Source organism: Poecilia latipinna, unplaced genomic scaffold, assembly GCF_001443285.1.
Source record: "Poecilia latipinna isolate Pla-1442-1.1 unplaced genomic scaffold, P_latipinna-1.0 Scaffold270, whole genome shotgun sequence".
NCBI lineage: Eukaryota > Metazoa > Chordata > Actinopteri > Cyprinodontiformes > Poeciliidae > Poecilia > Poecilia latipinna.
The window spans coordinates 524109-544017 of record NW_015112886.1 but is presented as its reverse complement, the minus strand read 5'-3'; the positions used below and the strand labels follow the sequence as shown (position 1 = coordinate 544017).

The window sequence follows — 19909 nt, the reverse complement described above, 5'->3', positions numbered from 1 at the left end:
GGATCTCGTAGTGAAACATGGCGGCGGCAAAATCCCACTGTGGGGTGTTTTTCTTCAGCAGGGACAGAGAAGCTGGGCAGAGATGATGGGAAAATGGATGCAGATGAATACACATCAATCCGGGACGAAACATAAATATGAACGCATGTAGAAGAAAATGTATCTGTTAGAAAATGTTTAAACCCATGAAATTTTGCACTACTTTATGTTTTTCTGCCACATAAATTCCTTATAAAATACACCAAAGTCTGTGGTTTTAATGTGGTTTAAAAGTTTGTCTTATAGCCTAAACGTCTGCAAATGTTACAAGAAGGAGCTTGTTCCTGCTCAAGAGGCTGATAAAAACGTTTCCTGGTCAGACTGAATCGTTTGCATCATTCCACTGAGAAAGGGTTTTCCCTGTATTGCAAAAATACCGGAAAAACATTCTTAAACTGAGACAGAGATTGTATTTCTACAGCTGTAGGTTTTAAGTAAATTCAGACACCGGTTGATGAGGGTAATCCCTCATCATCCTTCCCTGGAGGAAGGAGGAAGTACTTTCACAGAATATGAGAGCATCTTGTGCTTCATTAGACATCTCAACTTTTACAACTAAAGAACCAGCGGAACAGCTTAAAGATATTTTAAAACCTGCAGCTAGATTTCTTGGCAATCACTGTAACGCTTGTTTTCTCTCTCTCTCTCTCTCTCTGCCTCTCTTTCTCTCTCTTCCTCTCTCTCTCTTTCTTCAGTCCATTTCATGTACTATTGTTGTTGCTCAATCCTATAGAAATGTAGTAAATTTGTAAAATGCCATAAAAAATGAACCGTGTTATTTCTTGGGCTTACATAGTGGGGTTTTGCTTAATTTCCAGCCACCAACTAACACAAAAATAAAACAAGAACAGAAAAAAAAAAAATGTCTTCTCTTTTCCCGATGAAGCTGAGCTCACACATGCGGACTGAAATCAGCGGCATGTTTGTGCTGCCCACACGCTTCCATCCGTGTACTCTGATGCGAACTGGCAGACTTTACTGCTCCTCCCGAAAAGGAATCTGATTGTCCAGACGGCTAAGTGCCTGAGTGGGAATGTGTGGAGCTAACAGGGGCGATAAATGAGTATCTAAAGCCAGTGATTTGTCCATCAGTTCATGTGTTTCTGGTCCTGAAAATGTCTCGAATCAGAGGAGCGGAGATGGTCTTCCTACGGCCCGCCACAGTAGGAATAATCTGCCTTGTTGTGCATCACCAGCTTGTTGTCCACAAAGTAGAAACTGTCGGATTGCGTCTCGTAAGGGTGCTGGATCATCTCACGCACTGAAGGGAGAGACACAGAGAGAAAAGCCACAGCATAATCAGGATTCTGTTACATTAAATCTGTTCTGTCTGTGTGAGCTGTTCTTTCAGTGCTGTCGCACGTTCATGCGTCCCCGTATTGTATGCCAGACACTCACTGGTTTCCTCGGACAACGTGGGGAACTCGTAAATGTGTTCGCAGGTGTTCTTGCTGCTGGGCATGCAGAAGCCGAACTCGAAGTCGAAGCTCTTTAGCAGCTTGTCGCGGAAGTAGTGTCTCTCGATCATACGGAAGTTGTTGATGGGGGTGTCTCCGACTGTGAACTCCACTCTGTTGGCGACACAAGGAGAAAATAGACTCACCGAATGTGCTGCTGCTTGTTGATGCTCTGAAAATGTCTGGGCCTTTTCTGTTTAGCAACTGGAAAGTGGAAGAAAGGGTTACGCTTCGACTACCCTTACGGTTAGTGTTCACACAGCTTTCAGGTCAAAACACATCAATAGTTTTAACAGTCCTAATCGTTCTTTGAACACAAAACTGACAAATTGCAGAAAAAGTTTCACAAACCTGCAGTTTGAGTACAAAGCTTCAAATATTCTATGGTGATGCACGCAGCAGGCAAAAGAAAACAATTTTGCATCTGCAGCAACACCAAAATGAAGTTTTTACTACAATTAGTGATGATTGTTATATTAGTATCTTTTTCTTGCAAGCAATGAATTTGTGCTATTTTTCTAACTTCCTATTGCAGCTAGCAGTGCTGCAGAGACACAGGTGTTCAAGTTCAGCGGTCGGATCCTTCGGAGGCTGATTTTGAAGGCAGATTATGTCACAGCGATGCAGCGAAGGCTGTTCAAATACTAACGGTCCTCTAAGTGTGACCCACAGCTGCCTGTTCCTTTTACCGGATTTGAAGGTCGGGTCCGATGTGTCCTTTGCAGCTTAACCTAATCCAAGATTCAATGTGTGGAGTGAATGGAAGATTTTTGTCCTTCTAACAATGACTGATGAGCTGGGAGAAAGAGTGGGAAGGGAGTACAGTTTTAAATGTAAGTAGGTTAAAATGCTCACTGCCATTAAACCACGCTTCGTGTGTGTAATAATAATGGGAATAGTGGCAAAAAGAGATAACAACAGTGTAATAACAGACCATAAATTATAATTTTGGCTGGAACTAATGGTCATCACAAATGTTTTTATTTTCTGACAAAAATGAAATAGAAATTATCATTATATGCACAGTGTAATATGAATTCGTATCTGTATGAGAAAGCTGCTTCATTGAATTCAAAACCTCAGTAACGTCGACAAACACCTTTGATGCAGTCTGTCTGCTACCGTCAGCTGAGCTGTTGTCACGGATCATCGTCAGTCTGTTGTCCCAAACTGAACCCGTCATGCCTCCTACCTCTGCAGCAGCAGCAGCAGGGACCACTGCATGTTTTCTGTTGCTTCAGTGCACTCGTTTGTTTTCTATGAAACCTTATCATGCACACCCTCCACATTCTGACTTACGTGGCTCCAACTTGTCGTAGTTGGAGGAAAGCTGGGGTGAACTGGTATCGAACAAATCGGCCGGTGTTGGGGTCACATTGCTTTAAACCGCCTGCACACAAACAGGTGAACATAAAAAAAGAAAACCATATTCGTAAGCTTGTAAAAAAAATGTATTTTTCTTCACTTTAAAGACGGCAGTTTCAGTCTCTGAGGCTTGGCTCTGACCTGGTGTTGGAGGTTTGGTGATCTCAAACAGGACTGTCCCTGTTTCCATGTCACGGATTTTAAACCGGGTGAAGTCAATCATGTGGACATTTTCCTCTGGAGCACAAAGGTAATCTAGAAAAAACAAAACATTAAACACACAGCCAAAACAACCAAATTTAAAATATGTGAAATGAAAGCAAACATAGACGTTTCTGAAGCCCTTCTGCCAGAACACGCGGACGGACATGTTAGCTGGTCTGAAGTTGGGCCACATTTTGGATGATGTTCTGAACAGCACTTCGTGATGATGTTGCTCACTAGTGTTCTCCTACAAACCTTCGAGGCACATTAAAAATGATTTGTAAAATTTTCAGCAATTAATCAAAAGAAATCTTTCCATGTCATCCTTAAAATAGCTGATTTTTGCATGTTTTAGTGGGTATTTTGATGATTTAGTTTCAGTGATGCATTCCAGGGTTTAAAAATCCATGCATCATTTTACTTCCTCCATTTTGAACTTCTTTCATCACAGAATATCCAAATCCAAGTTAACTACAAAAAGGTTTTAGGATGTAAAGGGACAAAATAGTTGACTATTTGTGCAAATGATGAATCCTTTAAAAAAAACACAGATTTTGTTCCACCCTAAATCAGGTGAAAGATTACTTCTCAACAACCCATCTTCACACTTTCAGGCTTTTTTTTGTGCTGATTTTCTCCAACTGCATCTAATGATTACATTCACTCTGCATGGTAGTATGCATGTGTGCGCGCATGCGTGTGTGTGTGTTGTGTGCGCGTGGTCATGTGTGAGACACTCCCTACCCAAAGGGCCTGGATTAGACCTAAGAGGCTTATTGTGTTTTATCATCACATGGACTGACTGGTTATAAAGTACTTGCATATATACACACACACACGTGCACACACACACAGACACACTATTTCTCTTAAAGTACGGAAAGCCAATTTTAGAAGTCTACTCTGCAGAAATATTTGTAGGTTTTGTCTTGCAGGTTTCTATTAACGTTCACAGTAAAAATATTAAAACATCTGCACTGTACAGTCAGACAGAGTCGTGCTCCAGCACCCTCTTGTATTTCTGAGGGTTAAGGAGCAGATGGGCAGCTCAGGCTTTAGCCACCCGCTCAGAGATATTTATAAACCTTTTCATAAAGTACAGTACACAACAGCTAACACCTTGTCTGAAAATATCCTCCTCGCAAAACATGACTATTTAGAGCCCGCCGTTTGATGTAATGGCCAGCATGGCAGAGCACTGAACACTGAAGAATAGCAGACAGCTGACAGGATGTGCCGAGCGTGAGTCTGAGAGAGTTCGTTGATTAAAGCTGAAATTACGCAAATTTCTTTGAAATCGAGTTTGTTTAGAAGAAGCAATATTATTCAGTCCTGAAGATTCGCTGAACATTGTTAATATTTTTTTTAGAGCTCCCTTTTAGTTTAGTTTAGTTTTTTTTTTTTTTTTTGCATACCATACATCACAAGACTCAATAGTAGAGTTCCCTTTAAACCTCTGGAAGGCCAAAAGGACCAAATTTAAATAAATACATACATTATATAATCATTAATTAAATGAACTATGAAATAGATCAATGATTATTTAAATGTATAAATAATTTGTTTAATAGTCATAAACTTAGGACAGTTAATTAAACTTGTGCTTAATTATTTCATGGTTCTTGTTCCTGCAGCTTTACCACGAAATAAGTTGCCCATCAAGTTACTGGGTCTGGCCTAACACTGATCTGTTGAGTTCCACTAGTTTGACCCTGTTGGGCCTCCGTATAAACATGAAAATGCAGGTCTTTTTATTTTTTTATTTTTTATTTTTATTTTTTTGAAAAAAGCCTAATAAAATACAGGACATCTTTTGTAGGTCATGAAACACTATTGAAATTGAAATAAAACATATTTTCATCATAATTGTTACCAAAAATAATTAAAACTTGACATTGGTTTCTGAAGTTGTTTGCTGTCACTATTCCACTGGCTAATTGGTCTTTTACACAGAACAGTACTGTTAGTTTCAACAAGCAAACTTTCATTATTCTGACTATAAACCAGCAACATTAAAGCAATGTCTTCAGTCTCGCTAGTACTGAAAATTATTTCAAAATCTCATCGCTACTAATAACAATTAAACTGCATAATTCATGATGGTAGCTAAGAGTCAGAATGTAGGTAGACCAGTAATTTGAGCGATTTGCTTGTTCCCTCAGCTCTTTCGGTAACACTTTATTTGAAGGGGGTGAATAAGACTGTCATGACACTTTCATAAACATGACATAACACCTGTCATGAACATGTCATAACACCTGTCATAAACATGACATAACACCTGTCATGAACATGAATAAGCCTTCATGAATATTTATGACTGTTGTCATAAAGCGTCATTCAGTAAATTATGACATTTTTAATACAAAGTTGACATTATTCAAAATGTCTTTGTTATGACAACTTGACATTAACCAGGAAATCATTACTGTTTAAACTTTACCTTTAATAACATAAAGTTACCTAATTTTTAAAGCACAATCAGTAATACTTTTATAACAAATTTATATCAGTAATGATTTCTTGGTTAATGTCAAGTTGCCATAACAGACATTTTGAATAATGTCAACTTTGTATTAAAAGTGTCATACTTTACCAAATGACACTTTATGACAGCAGTCATAAATATTCATGAAGGCTTATTCATGTTCATGACAGGTGTTATGTCATGTTTATGAAAGTGTCATGACCGTCTTATTCAACCCCCCTTCAAATAAAGTGTTACTGCTCTTTCTTACCAGAAAAATGACCAGATTATGGCAGATGAGGCTCCAAGTCAATCTGCCCATCTCCCACTTCATCCTACCATGATTCTTGAACAAGGCATGAAGATGCTTGGACGTCTCTGCTTAAGGTTCAGATGGAAACAATCCACCTTTTTCTAAACCAACAAATGCCCCTGAAAAGTTAGCTGTAAGTTAAAGAAGTGGTTGACGGGTTAAAAGCCACAGTGATTTCCCTGAGTCCGAGGTTTGATAATTGATTAGAGCCATATTTCCAGCATCCAGTAACTTTTCCCAGGGAGGGAACTAGACATTAAAAATGTTGCTTTAAATGAAGGGGAAAAGGACTATCTGAGTTAATAAATCATTTCATCACTATGTTTGATACTTCTTATATGTTAACCTAGTAAAAGACAAGAAAGAAAGAGAGATAAAGAAATGTAAAGTGACTGTATTGCTACTTTACTGACGAAGTAACAGTTTGTGGTAAAAAGTAAGTAAATAAAAGAGCATCAAACTAATAATATAGTAAAATCACAATATTTTCTAAAATTAGCAAGCCACTTTATTGCATCTTTCCCTGATGTTTTTCTGCTTTTGTTAAGAAATACTATACAGTTTTTTCTATATAGTAAATGGGACCGAAAAATTGTAAGTTTTTATTATTAAGTGTTTGCTTACACAAATTAACTTTATGGCTCTTAAAATATTAGGAAAAGATGGTCCTTTATAGACTGAACAATTCGGTATTTATTTTTTTTAGGAGAGCTCTAAATTAATAATTAATTTAGTTTGCAAACACATATACAAAGGACAAAATTACTCACTAACAAATGTGCATTTTCTAATTAAATGCATAACTAAAATTTTACCTATCCCAAAGATCTCTATCACTATATTAGGAGAAAGCTTATTATGCTATTCTTATCGCACTTTTGCACTAAATAATAATACATTTTGTTTTAATTCCTGTTTTTACACAAGGGAAAGGATAATGATGTTTATGTTATTGTTTTATGAATGTGTAGTTAACTCTTTTCTTGACATACTAAGCAAATATGATAAATTATAATTTCCTTGAACTGAAATTAATTCTGACTTTGGGCTTTTTTTTAATGTATGTGAGCACAGAGGGTTAAACAGATCTAAATAAACTGGATGAGATCAGATTTTATCATACTGCCTGAGGATGAAAAATATCATTCACCAAGTCTTTACAAAGAGGGCGCCATAAACAATTGGATGAACATATGAACACAACAGTTTATAGGCTGTATTTCATAAAATTCTTCTGCAGAGAAATCAGAGGTTGGCCTTTATACACTCAACATAATCTTGTGGATTTTATCTGGTACTAAATATCTTATTTCCTCTGAAAATCATTCATGTAAGGGTAACATCAGTGTGGGATGAAAACAGATGATTATTGGATTAATAACAGAACAGTGACTGACTCAAACTGCTCAGGATTTTGCAGAAACAGAGATAAAAATAACAACGTGAGTCACCTATAAATAATAGCAGCTCACATTGTGACATAGATGGATTCCTCTTCAGACTGGCAACATCCAACCTGCAGCATGTCTGTTTTTTACACCATGGGCGAACAAAAAACAGGATTATAGTATGCTGGTTAAAATGGAAACCTTAAAAAAAAAAAAAAAAAAAAAAGTTTTATCAACTCATAAAAGTAATGTAAAGCTATAATGATGTTGACTCTAATGTTTTCTGATTTTCAACATTTCAAAAGTCATCCATCATATTTTTGCATTTTAAACTCAACAAGATGCCAGCGATAGTGTTGGCACCTCCCCTCCGCAGCCCATTGCTGCACACTCTCCATTAGCTGCATGAAATAAAACTGCTGCATTTTCCCCTTTCTTACAACTAAGACAATTTAAGCCATGTGAAAATGTTTCCATTTTTGCAAAAAACGAAGTCATGATGTGAGCCATGAAGAGCAATCAGTGACTCACTCTGAGGTAGAGCTGCGGTCGTTGAGGAGCCAGCTGCAGGATTTATAGTCTGACTAGTTACCCATCTATTATCAGTTTATTGTTCTTATGGTCATGAAAGAACCTGTTACCGCCACCCTAGTGTATTGTAAAATATAACTTTATTTTTATTAAAAGGCTCAATATCGCACCTAGGGGTAAAGAATGGGAATGACGGGTGACACCAAAAAGAATTGCTTTATGGTTTAGTCGACTAAGTTTATTGACTTTTGTCACCGTAACTACAAATGAAGCTAACATTTGTAGTTATTTGTCAAAAATTATAACTAAAACTAAACAGAACAGTGCTGTCAAAATTAACACTGTTCTTTACTCATTCACTGCAGCCATTTATTAATGGTGCATTAATAAACCATCCGATTTTTCAGCTTCCCTCCAGCCAGTCACCAGTCAGGACTGATCAAACTAAAAATCGTCACAGCAGTCAGAAACTTAATTCTGCTCAAGTGTCTTCATCACAGGATCCGTTTGGGCCAAATTATCAAAACATGCTGCCTCAGAAAGGCCAAAGCAAGGCAGTCCAGGGTTCTGGACTCAAGCAGACTGACATCGGGGTGTTTTTTGGTCTCAAAAGGAGACAGACAATAAAAGTCAATAAAAGAGAAGCCAATGTCTTTGTGCTTCTCTTCAGAAAAAGATTGGAAAATAACCGAAACCCAAAGAACTACATGAGTGACTTTAAGAACCATGGAAAAACTGTTGACTTTAGAGATCTACCAAGAAAGTTCACTAGAGAAACCAGGAACATACATACATATATATATATATATATTATGATAGGCACAAGAAACCAAAAGAAGAAGAAGAAGAAGAAGAAAAGATCCCAACAAAATACATCATACTGTCATCAGTTGTGCTCATTCCTATTCATCCAGATTCTCAGTTTGATTTACATCTGGCCATGAATAGACTTTGACCTAAACCATTCAGTGGTCAGATGTTCAGGGTTGCTGTCCTGTGACAATCTCATGAAACGAAAAAAAAGTGCAACAAGCTGACAAAGTGTGCATACTTTTTCAAGGTATGTTTTTACTGTCCTGTAATTGGCTCAATCTATCTGCACTTTAACTCTTATCATTAAAGAGCCTCATGCTGCCAACCCAACATTTCATACTGGAGAGGTTGTGTTCATGATCTTAGTTTGCAAACAGCCTTTTCAATGTAGACCAGAAAGTTTCATTTTGGACTCATCAGACTTTTGTTGATTTCTCGTTCTCTTTCAAAAACAATTTTATTCTTGCTACTCTTCCAAAGAGCTTGCTCAAACTGAGCAGTGGATCTCTGCAGCTCCTCCAGAGTCATCATGAAGCTCCTGGCTGCTTTTATCCGATCTTCAGTTTGGTGGACCTGACGTTTTATGACATGCTCTTCCTATTTCAAAAGCTGGCATATTGTTTCAGAACACTTTTAATAACTAAGTGATAAAAACACAAAATCTCAATAAGTATATTTGGTCTAGTTTCTAGTTCAAATATCTTAGTACACTTGAAATAAGATAAAACTAACTTACAACTGACTTATCAGCACGATAAACAGTTTTATGGGAAAAATGTCTTGTTCCACTGACAGATCATTTCACATGTAACTAGTATTTTTCATCAGTGTTAAGGAATTATTATTTTAAGACAATGTCCTATCTTGCTGAAAAGTTAGCTGTAAGTTAGTTTTGTCTTAATTGACGTTTACTAAGATATTTGCACAGGAAACTAGATCAAAAATACTTGGTTACATTTTGTGTTTATGTTTGCAGTGCATTAGAATAAAAGTGGATGGATACAGACACCCAGTGCGCTTTTCAGATTTTCCTTTATAAAAGCGATTAGTAAACATACATAATTTTTAATTCTAATTCACATTTATGCTCTACCTTGTCTGCCACATCAAATCACAAATAAACACAATGAAGTTTCTGTAATATGACTAAATGTAAAAAGTTCAAGAGGTATTGATACATTTGCATGACTATTTTTTCAAAATTTCTTTGATACTATTTTGTAGTTCAATAACTATAAAGACTAAAACAAGGCTTTTTGTTAGACATAATGTCTATCAGCATAAATCAGTGCTCCTATAAATATTGCTCCTATTAAAGTAAACTCAGCTGCACTTCTTGAGCCATTCTGTGCTCAGAAACAGAGTCTGTCTGAAACCAAAGTGGCAGTCTCACAGAGCAGGCCAGCAGCCATTTATAGCTCCTTAATCCCTCAGATTAGCCCGGAGTAACAGACTTTTAGCCTCAGGGATTGACTTCACATGCCTTATTCTTTCCATCTGACTCTGAGGCCTCCGATCGATGCCGAGACCTTGTGCTGAAGTCACGTCGGAACACGAGGAAGGACAATGCAAATGTGTGCTGATATATCTTTTTAAAATGACCTGAAGCTGAGAGAGCATCCGGTGAGATGTGGCTGTTTGTGCGATGATGATGATGATGTACGGTGCACCTGTGACTGACAGGCTGTTTTATGTCTCTCAGCTAAAAGCACCTGTGGGCAAATTGGCAAACAGTGAGATTCACGGAGGGGTTACATTCTGTGCACCTGAATGCAGATGAGATTCTTTCCTCTCATCTTTCTCCAAATAACATTACAAAGGAGAGAGAAAACTGTGATTTCCTTGCATAATGACACAAAGTATAGAGAATTATTGTGAAGCAGAAGGTTAATGACACATGGGTCTTATTTTAAATCCCTTAAAAATGTGGCATGTGTATTCAACCATCTTTCTTCAGAGTCATATGATTACTAAATGCAGTCCATTTGTCCAGAAATCCAGCTAGTATGAGAAGGTATCAGATGTTTGTTGGAGAACACTGACGAACAAACAGCATCATGAAAACCAAGGAACACACGAGCCAGGTCAGAGATAAAGCTATGGAGAAGTTTGAAGCAGAGTTAGGCTATAAAGCTGCAGGATTGGAGTTAAATACAGGACAATTCCTTCATTTGTTGGAAATGTCCAGACCTAAATCTTATAGGTCTGGGTCACTCTGGCTCAAGAGCTGAACATCGCTATTCACAGATATTCTTCAATACTTTGATAAATCATCAGCTGTTAAGTAAAAGAAAAACCTAAAAGAAATCTTAAAGACTTGTATCTGTAACTCTAGTGGTAAACTTTTAAGTCTGTAATTTGAGAAAACAAAACAAAAACCTTTGACAACTTGGCTGTGCCTCTCTCATGTCTCATTCTAAGGGGTCAGATTAGGTTATCTATGTAGTTATACTGCTTAAGCTGCTGTAGACACTTTTCCTCACTTTCTTCTTCTACTGCTCTCCAAATGGGATTATTTGCTTTCTTTTAAAACTGTTAACTTCATGTTAGAAGCTACACCTGGTCTGGGGTTTTTGTTTGGCTGTGATACTTTTCTGGAGTCGGGCACCGAAACCATCAAACCAGGTTTGCAGAGGTTTTCCTCATATCTCCTCTGATTTAGTTGTATTTATCTAAGCATTTAGAACATGAAATATATCAACATGTGTGACTTTAGCAAAGTCAAATATTGTGAACTGATCTATCTGAAGCTCTGTTATCCTTTTTGAGATTTCCCAAAATGTTGCAAAAGAAAAAAAGCAAAACTCTACAACTGTCATCCTAATTTTAATAATCCATTTGTTCTTCCTTTATTTCTGCGCTGTTATGATGTCATAGGTCTCAGTTCATCCCTTAGATTTGGTTCTTAGTTTATTTCTGTGCCTCATTTCCTCACAGTTTGGTTTTCATTTATGTTCATATTTTTGTTACTTCCTTGCTGTTCATTCATTTAGATTTTGCTCATTGATTATTATTTATTGTGTATTTAGTATTATGTTCTTTAGATGTTTTTCTCTGTTAGTGTTTGTTAAAGTTTCAGGGCTTTCTCCCTCCCTCAGTTTGCCAGTATGCTTCTCTTCCCAGTTGTTTCTCATCTCCTCATTTCCTGTGCTGACCCTCTACAGCCTCTGATTAGGTCTTCATGTTTCTTTGTCTCCCTCAGTGTTTAACCTCCTCATTCACTTCACTCACTGAAGGACTCTACCGTTGTCGTACCGATGCCTCTGTGCAAATCTGCAAACCCCATAGATTTATACCCTGGTTTCCTCCAAGGCTTTGAATTTTGTTTTCATTAAAAACTTCATTAATTCACTCTCTCAAGTCTCTGCTCTTGGGTGCTTACACACAAAACCTTCCAAATATGACAATACTTTTGTTTTAACGAGTGGTTATTTGATCTCTTTTCTTGAAATCATCTCACCCAATTGGATATTTTCTCCTTTTCATATTGTTCTCTGTGAACTCCCTGGTAAGATTAAAACAGCTGTCTGAGGTAATCAGAAAGATGACCTTAGATAAAAAACAACAACCAACATGCCCAGGTTAGAGCATCCAAACAGATTCATCCACAAAGCAGACCGTAGGATGCTAAAAGGAGCCTCCAAAACTACAAAATATCAATACAGGAAAAAGACACAGACCAAGCTTCTGGAGTAATGTTCCTCGGATAGATTAATCTAAAAATAAAAGGGAATATGTTTAACATAAAACTATTCCATAAAAGAAATCTAATGTCAATTGTGAAGCACAGAGGTGGAAGTGTCATGGTTTGGGCATGTTTAGCTGCAGCAGGTCTTGGTCATCTAACCATAATTGAAACCGCCACAAGTTCTACAATGTGTCAGTGCATGCTTAAGAGAAATGCAAGAAGAGTAAAGCAGAAACACAACTTTGGTTGCAGATTGAGGTACAAAATGATTCAATATGCTGAAAATCCTGGCGTTAACAAAATAAACCACTAATCCTTCTTTGCATAGTTGCTCAAATCCTTCAAGAGGTAGCTCCAGAAATTATCAGCTGTAGAACCAGGAACCAGTGACAGGTCATGCTGCCCTGTATCCTTCCACATAGCCAACACCTTTCTGCTGTCTATCAGAACCTTGTAGTATTCTGTCTGTCACCTCTCAACACCACATGCTGTTTAAATCCATGTGGAAACTGACAGACGAACTACTCAGACAGTGTTCATGTGCACTCGCACATAAAAAGCTATTTACAGCTGGCAGAGGACAAGATGATGGGTGCAACACAAAAATCTTCCAATGCCAAACTGAATGAAGGCAGAAAGACAATGTGGTAAAATAAGATAATAATAATAAAAAAAAACTATTTTTAATTGGATGAAAAAAAATCAGCAGTACAACTCTTTGTTGACTGCAACGATGTTATTAATTAATGTTATTAATTATGCATCATGTAAACATGAAATGTTGCAGGATGGGACTGCACAGTATTAAACAACAAATCCCACCAAATTAAGTCCAGACATAAGGATTCTGAATGCATGGCTCTCGGATGATTATTTTACATTTCTTGCCATTGAAGTGGTTATCTGTGATGGACATACCATGAATTTGCTGCTCTGATGCACATTTGTTTTCTCGGCAGGCTGTGGGTTGATGAGGTTTGAAATGTGAGTGTGTTACACAATGAAGCTGGGCTTGTTAGGATCTGGGGTAACCTGAGTTTGTTTTTTTTTTGTCAGTTTTTGCGTTCCTCAGTTTTTTTTTAAAAATTAGTTCTGCCTTGTTTCCATTTTCACTTCAGTTCTTCCTGAGTGAATCTAGTCGTGTTTATTTATTGTTCTAGTCATTCTTTGCCACTCAAGTTTCATTATGTTTCTTTAGTTTAGTTATTCTACAGTGTTAGATTTATTTCATGCTCCTCTGTGTCCTCTCCCTCGCCCCCTGAGCCACTTTCTCTCTTCCTCAGTCTGCCTCCTGCTCCCTTCACTAACACTTGTAACCCGTTAGCTCATCAGCCTAGGACTTTTGCTCAGCATTCAACCTCCAGAGTATTTAAATACTTCATTCTCAGTCACTCCTTGCCGGTTCCTCTCATCTACTCCCATATTTTCCCTGTATCCTTCTCGTCTCTCCCTGCTGCATTGTTTCCTATGGATCTTTGTCTTTCTGCTTTGTTTACTTGTGATTTTTGTTTTTCCATAATTATTCATTAAACTATTCATCTTCAACGCCTCTGCCGCTCTGCATTTGGATCCATTATCAAACACACATCATGACAGTGCTGCTCCAAAATGATGCCTTTTCTGTCAGGAATCTACCGATCTCTCTCACCAAACAACAATAAACAAACTTGTTCCTGGATAAAGTGTGTGTTTTTCATGTGGTCATTAAAAATGGTGGTAATAAATGTTCTTGAACGTTCACAATACAAATACAAAACTAATGTAGGAAGCAGAGCAGCACCCTTTGACAATTAAGATCAAACTAAATTCCAGCTTTACTTTTTTGATTTAAATCCTTGAAAAATGCTGAATTAATGCTGTATCTTCCTACCTTATCTTTAACCTCACTCAATAATTACCTGTTTGCATCACTTCATTGCACAATGCTGTGTTACAGCCATCCTGACATAATCCAGATTACATGTCAGCGGAGAGCAGAGATTACCACACCATCATGAGTGATTTAGGCTTTATCACACTGATGAGACGCCGGTGTTTCTTCTCTGCTCAGAGGTGGTAAATTGCAGAGAGAGGCGACTGTCTGAGGGTTAAACCTCTACACTGAAGTGAGTTTGGCTCTGAATCCAAACATCACTTCCTGCTGCTCACAAGGATGAATTTATACGAACAGTTAATAAATTATACACACTTCCAATTTTCTGTGCTTTAAATAAACTTTTGAAAATAAAAACAAAAGTAAAGAATGATTTTGTTTCAAATATTTTCATGAAGTATTTAAATCAAGTTTGGGTTACAACTCTGATGCATAAATGTGTCTACTGTTTGTTTCTTGAGATCCTAATGTGACACGATCATAGTCTTTACGAAAATAAAACATTCTCCTTAAATTATACAATTTATTATCAGAGCTTCAGTATTAAGGTTTGATAATATTGAGCTCAATATGTGAGCTTAATATATAAGCTTATATATATGTATATGGCTTCAATGATGGGCCTCAGAAGATGGGATTAAACTTTAACTTCATGATTTTTCTGCAGTGTAACATTTTACATTTTTTGACATGAGCTAAAGAAAGTGGACTCCAACATTTACCTTTCTTTCCAAGCACTCATCTGCCATCCCTTAATCCTGATTTGCAACTGACTGAAACCCCAAATCAGTGAACCTGTGTTTTCTTTCTGTCTGCTCAAACTTCTCAAACACTAAACCAGCTGCAGCAGATGGAGGCCCAAATGCATCCTGCCGGTTTCTTCTTAATAAAAGAGAGTTATTGCTTTCCACTGTCACCACGTAAAAGATTGTGACTCCATGCAGTTGGCTGGATTTTCTTACATAATGTCATTATTGTAAACTGAATATGACCTCATAGCATTGTAACCTCGATCAAACTGAACTGTGTGCAGCTGAATTTGAATTTGTAGCACACCTGGAATGATTTGGCTGTATGTTTCCTAGTTCTAATAGAATTTTATAAAAATCTGTAAGTGAACATCAAGGTACTTGTGAATTAAACATTTGCGCAAAACAACTTAGTTTCTAACCACCCAAGTGATGAGAGATCCTCTTGATTTGGAATCGTAAAGGTCCAGCCCTATTATGAAATGTTGTCATGTTTCCATAATATAATAAACAGCAGAGTGGCAGCACACACGCGCGCGCTCACACACACACACACACACACACACACACACACACACACACACACACACACACACACACACACACACACACAGCTCTTGTTTTTCTGCTCCACCTGGGAGCTGTCTGCACTATCAGCTATAATTAGTAGATCACATCCCAGGCCACCTGTTACCTCAGAGCTGCAGGTGTGGTAAGGTGAGCTAGAGTTTAGTCTTGGAGGGAAACCTACTCAGATCTCAAAAAGCAGCAATAATTTAAACAAACAACGCACACTCATCATTACAGCAGGGAAACTTGCAGTACACAGAAACTGACGGTGAAGATCCACCTGCTCACTGTTGCAGACTGGTTCAAATGCTTCTAGTCTTACTGAAAGCTGTCGCTGTCCATGGTAGTAACCTTCCTCAAGAGAGGCAATAAGCATATAATCAGGCTCATAGCGGAGCAGCAGTTAAACCCCCGGTTTTCCTGAAAGCATTCCGGTTACTCACTCTCTGTGATCTTCTGCAGTCCCAGCACATCCTCTGGTGTTATAACTGTGTTCTTGCGCAGCTCTTCTTCGGTCCTAACCGGGATGCCCATGTCTGATGAGTTGCAGCCGTGCTGCACTTTCATGTCCAGCCGACGAGGATTGCAGCCGGGAACTGACCGAGGCTCTCTTCCTCTCGACGCGCAAACAGATTTACTTTGCGCCGGAAGCCTTCAGAGACGCGATGTCAGACAAGCTCTGCGCTGTTACCAGAATAACTCGTTCTCCATGCCTCCTCCTCCCCTTTCACGATCCAGTAGGAAATAAAAATCAGCTCTCTGCTCCCTCCCCGCCGCCTTCCCTCCCTCCCTCCCGCACGCCGGGCTCATCGGCTCTTTCACAAGCTATTTAATCCAAATCCCGTTTTAAAGCGAGCACGGTGCGCTGCTCCGCGGCTCTGCTCCACGGCTCTGCTCCACTTCACCACCAACACTGCCTGACGGGAGTCTTTTCTCTTAACAGAGGCCTGAAATGAAACGTCACAATATCCTCTGTTCTTCTAATGTTCACTCAAGTTCAATTTTTCCTTCCCGCCACTCCTTCCTTCCCGCCACTTACCCTTTCCCCTTGCGTAAAGGTTTAAAATATGTCAAAATAGAATAAAATTGGTACTTAATTGACACTGGCGACGGATGTATAATGAAATTTTTTAGCTTTATGTCATGCAACATAGTTATTCCCTCATCAAAAACACACCTGGGGTGTTGCTTTGATTCCTCACTGCGTGTTTGAGGAATCCTTGAATCTCCTGTTGCAGCCATTCAAGGCTGTCTAAACAAATTGCTCAGCTGAAATGCAGGAAAAACACCTGGTTAATTTGGAATTTATCATTTGGAGGCTTCGCATTCAAATTTTAAAAACTGCTTTTATTCACAGTTAATCTTTGGTAGTATAAAGTAAAAATATGAAAATAATTATACAATGTTTTGCTTTTGTAATGTATATATATTCCTTTGCAGTCAAATTATTCAAAAACATAAACACAGCTGTAACCAACACACTGATGAATTGTATCAACATAGCTCACAAAAGGACATCTTGGCCTCTGGCCTTTAAATACAAACTAAAAACAGTTAAGAAAAATGAAAAACAAAAAAACAAAACAAAAAAAACAACAAAACACACACACACACACACACACACACACACACACACACACACACAAAACAAACAAACACTAGTTTTGAGATATTTATTCATTTATTTAGTTTCCATTGGAAAGTTTTCAGATGCCAGCATCCCTGAGAAAATGTAAAATGCAAAACTTCGGGACAGCCCCAAACATGTGGGCAGAAACAAGCTGGAAAAAGGTTTTAGTTTCAAGCAATCGCAACCCTGCGCAGCTTTCTTCTTACCGTCCTCTGACTGTAAGACACTCGGGTTAATTCTTGGAGATGAGGAGATAGTGCCTCCCCCTGTCTTGCAAACTTACTGCAGTGCGGATCTGAGAGCTGTCCATGGTAGTGCTCTGTGATTAACGTTTTTTTTTTTTTTTTTTAAATGGTGGATCCTCAGAGAGGGGCAACGTACCCTACTGAACAAGCATCACTGACATCAGTTCAGCTTGGATAGCATAAGCAAGGAAGTAATCAAGGAACTTTAATCCAAAAAAAGTTCCTTGCATGCTATTAATACCCTATCAACCCCAATTCAGACACAGGACAAAATATTTTCTGTTTTTGCTGTCTTATGGGTGAATGTTCCTTCTGGGGTTTTCCTCACAGAGTGATTCACTGACCTTCATACTTTCAATTGTTTCACTGAACGCAATAGAAGAAACAAAACGTGTCTAATTGTCCTTTAGAAGAACCTCCACAGACAGATCTCAGCTTTCGCTGCATTTCTCCCGTTAACTCCCAGGCCGTCTCACTCGTCTAGGCTTTCAGCTCGAAGCAGCCCCGGCGGTGCGTCTGCATGTCTCGCACCCTGCGGATGGACTGGATCTGGGGGTGGTGGGCTCCCCAGTCGTTCCAGTGCTTGAAAGGTCCCAGTTCTAACACGTACTGGTAGCCACGGTAGCCGGGATACTGGTAACCCACCCACCTGCGTGAAGAAGCAAAGAGGAACAGATGCTACTTACGTTCATGTTTAAGTTTATGATTAATTTGGATGGATGTGTGTAATATGGTGCATTGGAAGATCAGTTTTGTACTTTGCACTTTTTAGTATCATTAAAACAACAAATTTGATTAATCATAGCATTTTATTGGGATTTTATATGACTGACCAACATGAAGGTTTGAATAAATGTGAATTTGAACGTAAATGATATATGGGTTTCAAAATGTTTTATAATTAAAAGTCTGAAAAATGTGATGTTACATTTAGACCTCTTAACTCTGAAAAATCCTTATTCAAGCTCAAAGCTTTCCTTTACAATTACCTAATTAATAAAGTAGAGTCCATCTGTGTGTAATCTGACGCCAGTATAACTTTGACTCAGATAGTCCTAAATACGCGTTCAATCATCTTTTTTTCAAATTCATGTAATTATTAAGCAAAGCTCACCTGTGTGTAATTTAATCTCTGTTTTAATCCAGTTTAGAAGAAACAGAACAGCTAATATCAACGGACAGATAAAGCTGTGGAGACGTTTAAAGTGGGTTTAGGTGACAAAACAAAATCTCAGATTGGAAAAGTATTGCAGATAAACCTACCAAGACAAGGCGGTGCACCAAAACAGACGGTGGGCTAGACTCTTTGTAAAACTTTAAAATTGTGAAGAATAGAAACCTACAAGTAATTTTCTGTTCATTTTACAATTATACACTAATTTCTTTGGCCCTTCTTTGCCAAATCCCTTTACTATGTATCAGGGCAAGAGCAAGTGCTAACATTAGGGCACAGATAACTAGTAACCGTAAACCAAATAGACAAAAGTAACATTAAGGAGAAGATCGATAACGGCTTACGTTCCACCGGTGACCTGGATGCTGCCAACACGGTCCTGGAAACCATAGGACCACAAGCTTGGGATATCTTCATCACACACTTCCATCTTACGGCCTTCAAAGTTTGCACATTCATAAAGACAAATCTTGTGGTCTTGTGGATCCTAAAAAAAAAAAATACATTCACCTTTCAGTGAGTTACCTCTTTGCTGTAGATATGTTTGATCCTTTAAATAGAAAGCAAGATTGTACATTTTAGAATATCACCTAATAAAAAAAAACATCTAAGTAAAAATAATCTCAAGCCTAAAAATAAACTCTTGAAAACATCTCATCAAAAGCACAATGCATCAAATAAAAGTTGGATAGATGAACAAGAAAAAGTGATGGTGCTGATGATGGGAACAGAGACGGATAAAAATAGGATGGTGACAACACACCATTCGAACAGGCCTGACTGACATCATGCGGTCGCACCGGTAGCTGTTGGACCAGGTATCCCAGCGGGGGTACTCGCCCTTCTCCAGCATGAACATCTCACCGGTCATGTTCTGCTGCTCGTAGCCAACCCAGCTGGATGGTCAGGAAGACAGGTATGTTAGCATGTGTTGGGGAAAATGTACACTTTGTTAGGAAGCATCTCAGCAAAGGACCAGCATGGTGGTTGATATGTAATGTCATGGTCTGAGTATTTCCAAAACTGTTGTCTATTATGATTTTTACGCACAACCAGACGGCAGAGGAGAACGAGCAGACTTTCTTAAGGTGACAGGAAACCAACATTAGATGAAATAACCAGCTGTGGCAATAACTGAATATGTAACTACACATTGAACCCTTATGCAGATGGACTAAAGACCAAACCTGCATCACTCATGTCGTCCAAGAACTAGAAATGTGTTTGGTCTTCCTCATAAAACCCTTTGTAAATTACAACTGGTCCAAAAATTCAGCAGGCTGTATCATCACATGAAGCCATTAATCACACCTATTCTACATCTATGCTCCATTGGCGTCCCATTAACATTAACGGTAACACTTTATTTGAAGGGGGTTGAATAAGACTGTCATGACACTGTC

General features: G+C 38.3%; 2 protein-coding genes and 1 long non-coding RNA gene across 4 annotated transcripts in view; 1 reads left to right on the top strand and 2 right to left on the bottom strand.

Moving 5' to 3' along the window:
- Window positions 1-715: 715 nt before the first annotated feature.
- On the bottom strand, window positions 716-16236 carry unc119a1 (unc-119 lipid binding chaperone a1). The gene is made up of 5 exons (XM_015033505.1): window positions 15901-16236; window positions 3003-3116; window positions 2796-2886; window positions 1438-1610; window positions 716-1300 (listed from the first exon to the last, which is right to left on the bottom strand). Exons 1-5 carry the CDS (start codon window positions 16022-16024, stop codon window positions 1188-1190), a joined length of 615 nt encoding a protein of 204 aa, XP_014888991.1. The 5' UTR covers window positions 16025-16236; the 3' UTR covers window positions 716-1187.
- On the top strand, window positions 7501-8272 carry LOC106948059 (uncharacterized). The gene is made up of 2 exons (XR_001425102.1): window positions 7501-7702; window positions 7750-8272. It is a non-coding gene; the product is annotated as an uncharacterized LOC106948059 (long non-coding RNA).
- Window positions 16237-17116: 880 nt separating the features above from the next.
- Window positions 17117-19909, bottom strand: part of crybb1l3 (crystallin, beta B1, like 3) — a 10410-nt gene continuing 7617 nt past the window's right edge. For both annotated transcript variants that reach the window (XM_015033497.1, XM_015033498.1), the window contains exons 4-6: window positions 19270-19402; window positions 18851-18993; window positions 17117-17981 (exon numbers count right to left, since the gene is read on the bottom strand). In XM_015033497.1, the coding sequence (XP_014888983.1) occupies window positions 17813-17981; window positions 18851-18993; window positions 19270-19402 (445 nt within the window). In that variant the 3' untranslated portion in view covers window positions 17117-17812. The remainder of the gene's footprint in view (window positions 17982-18850; window positions 18994-19269; window positions 19403-19909) is intronic.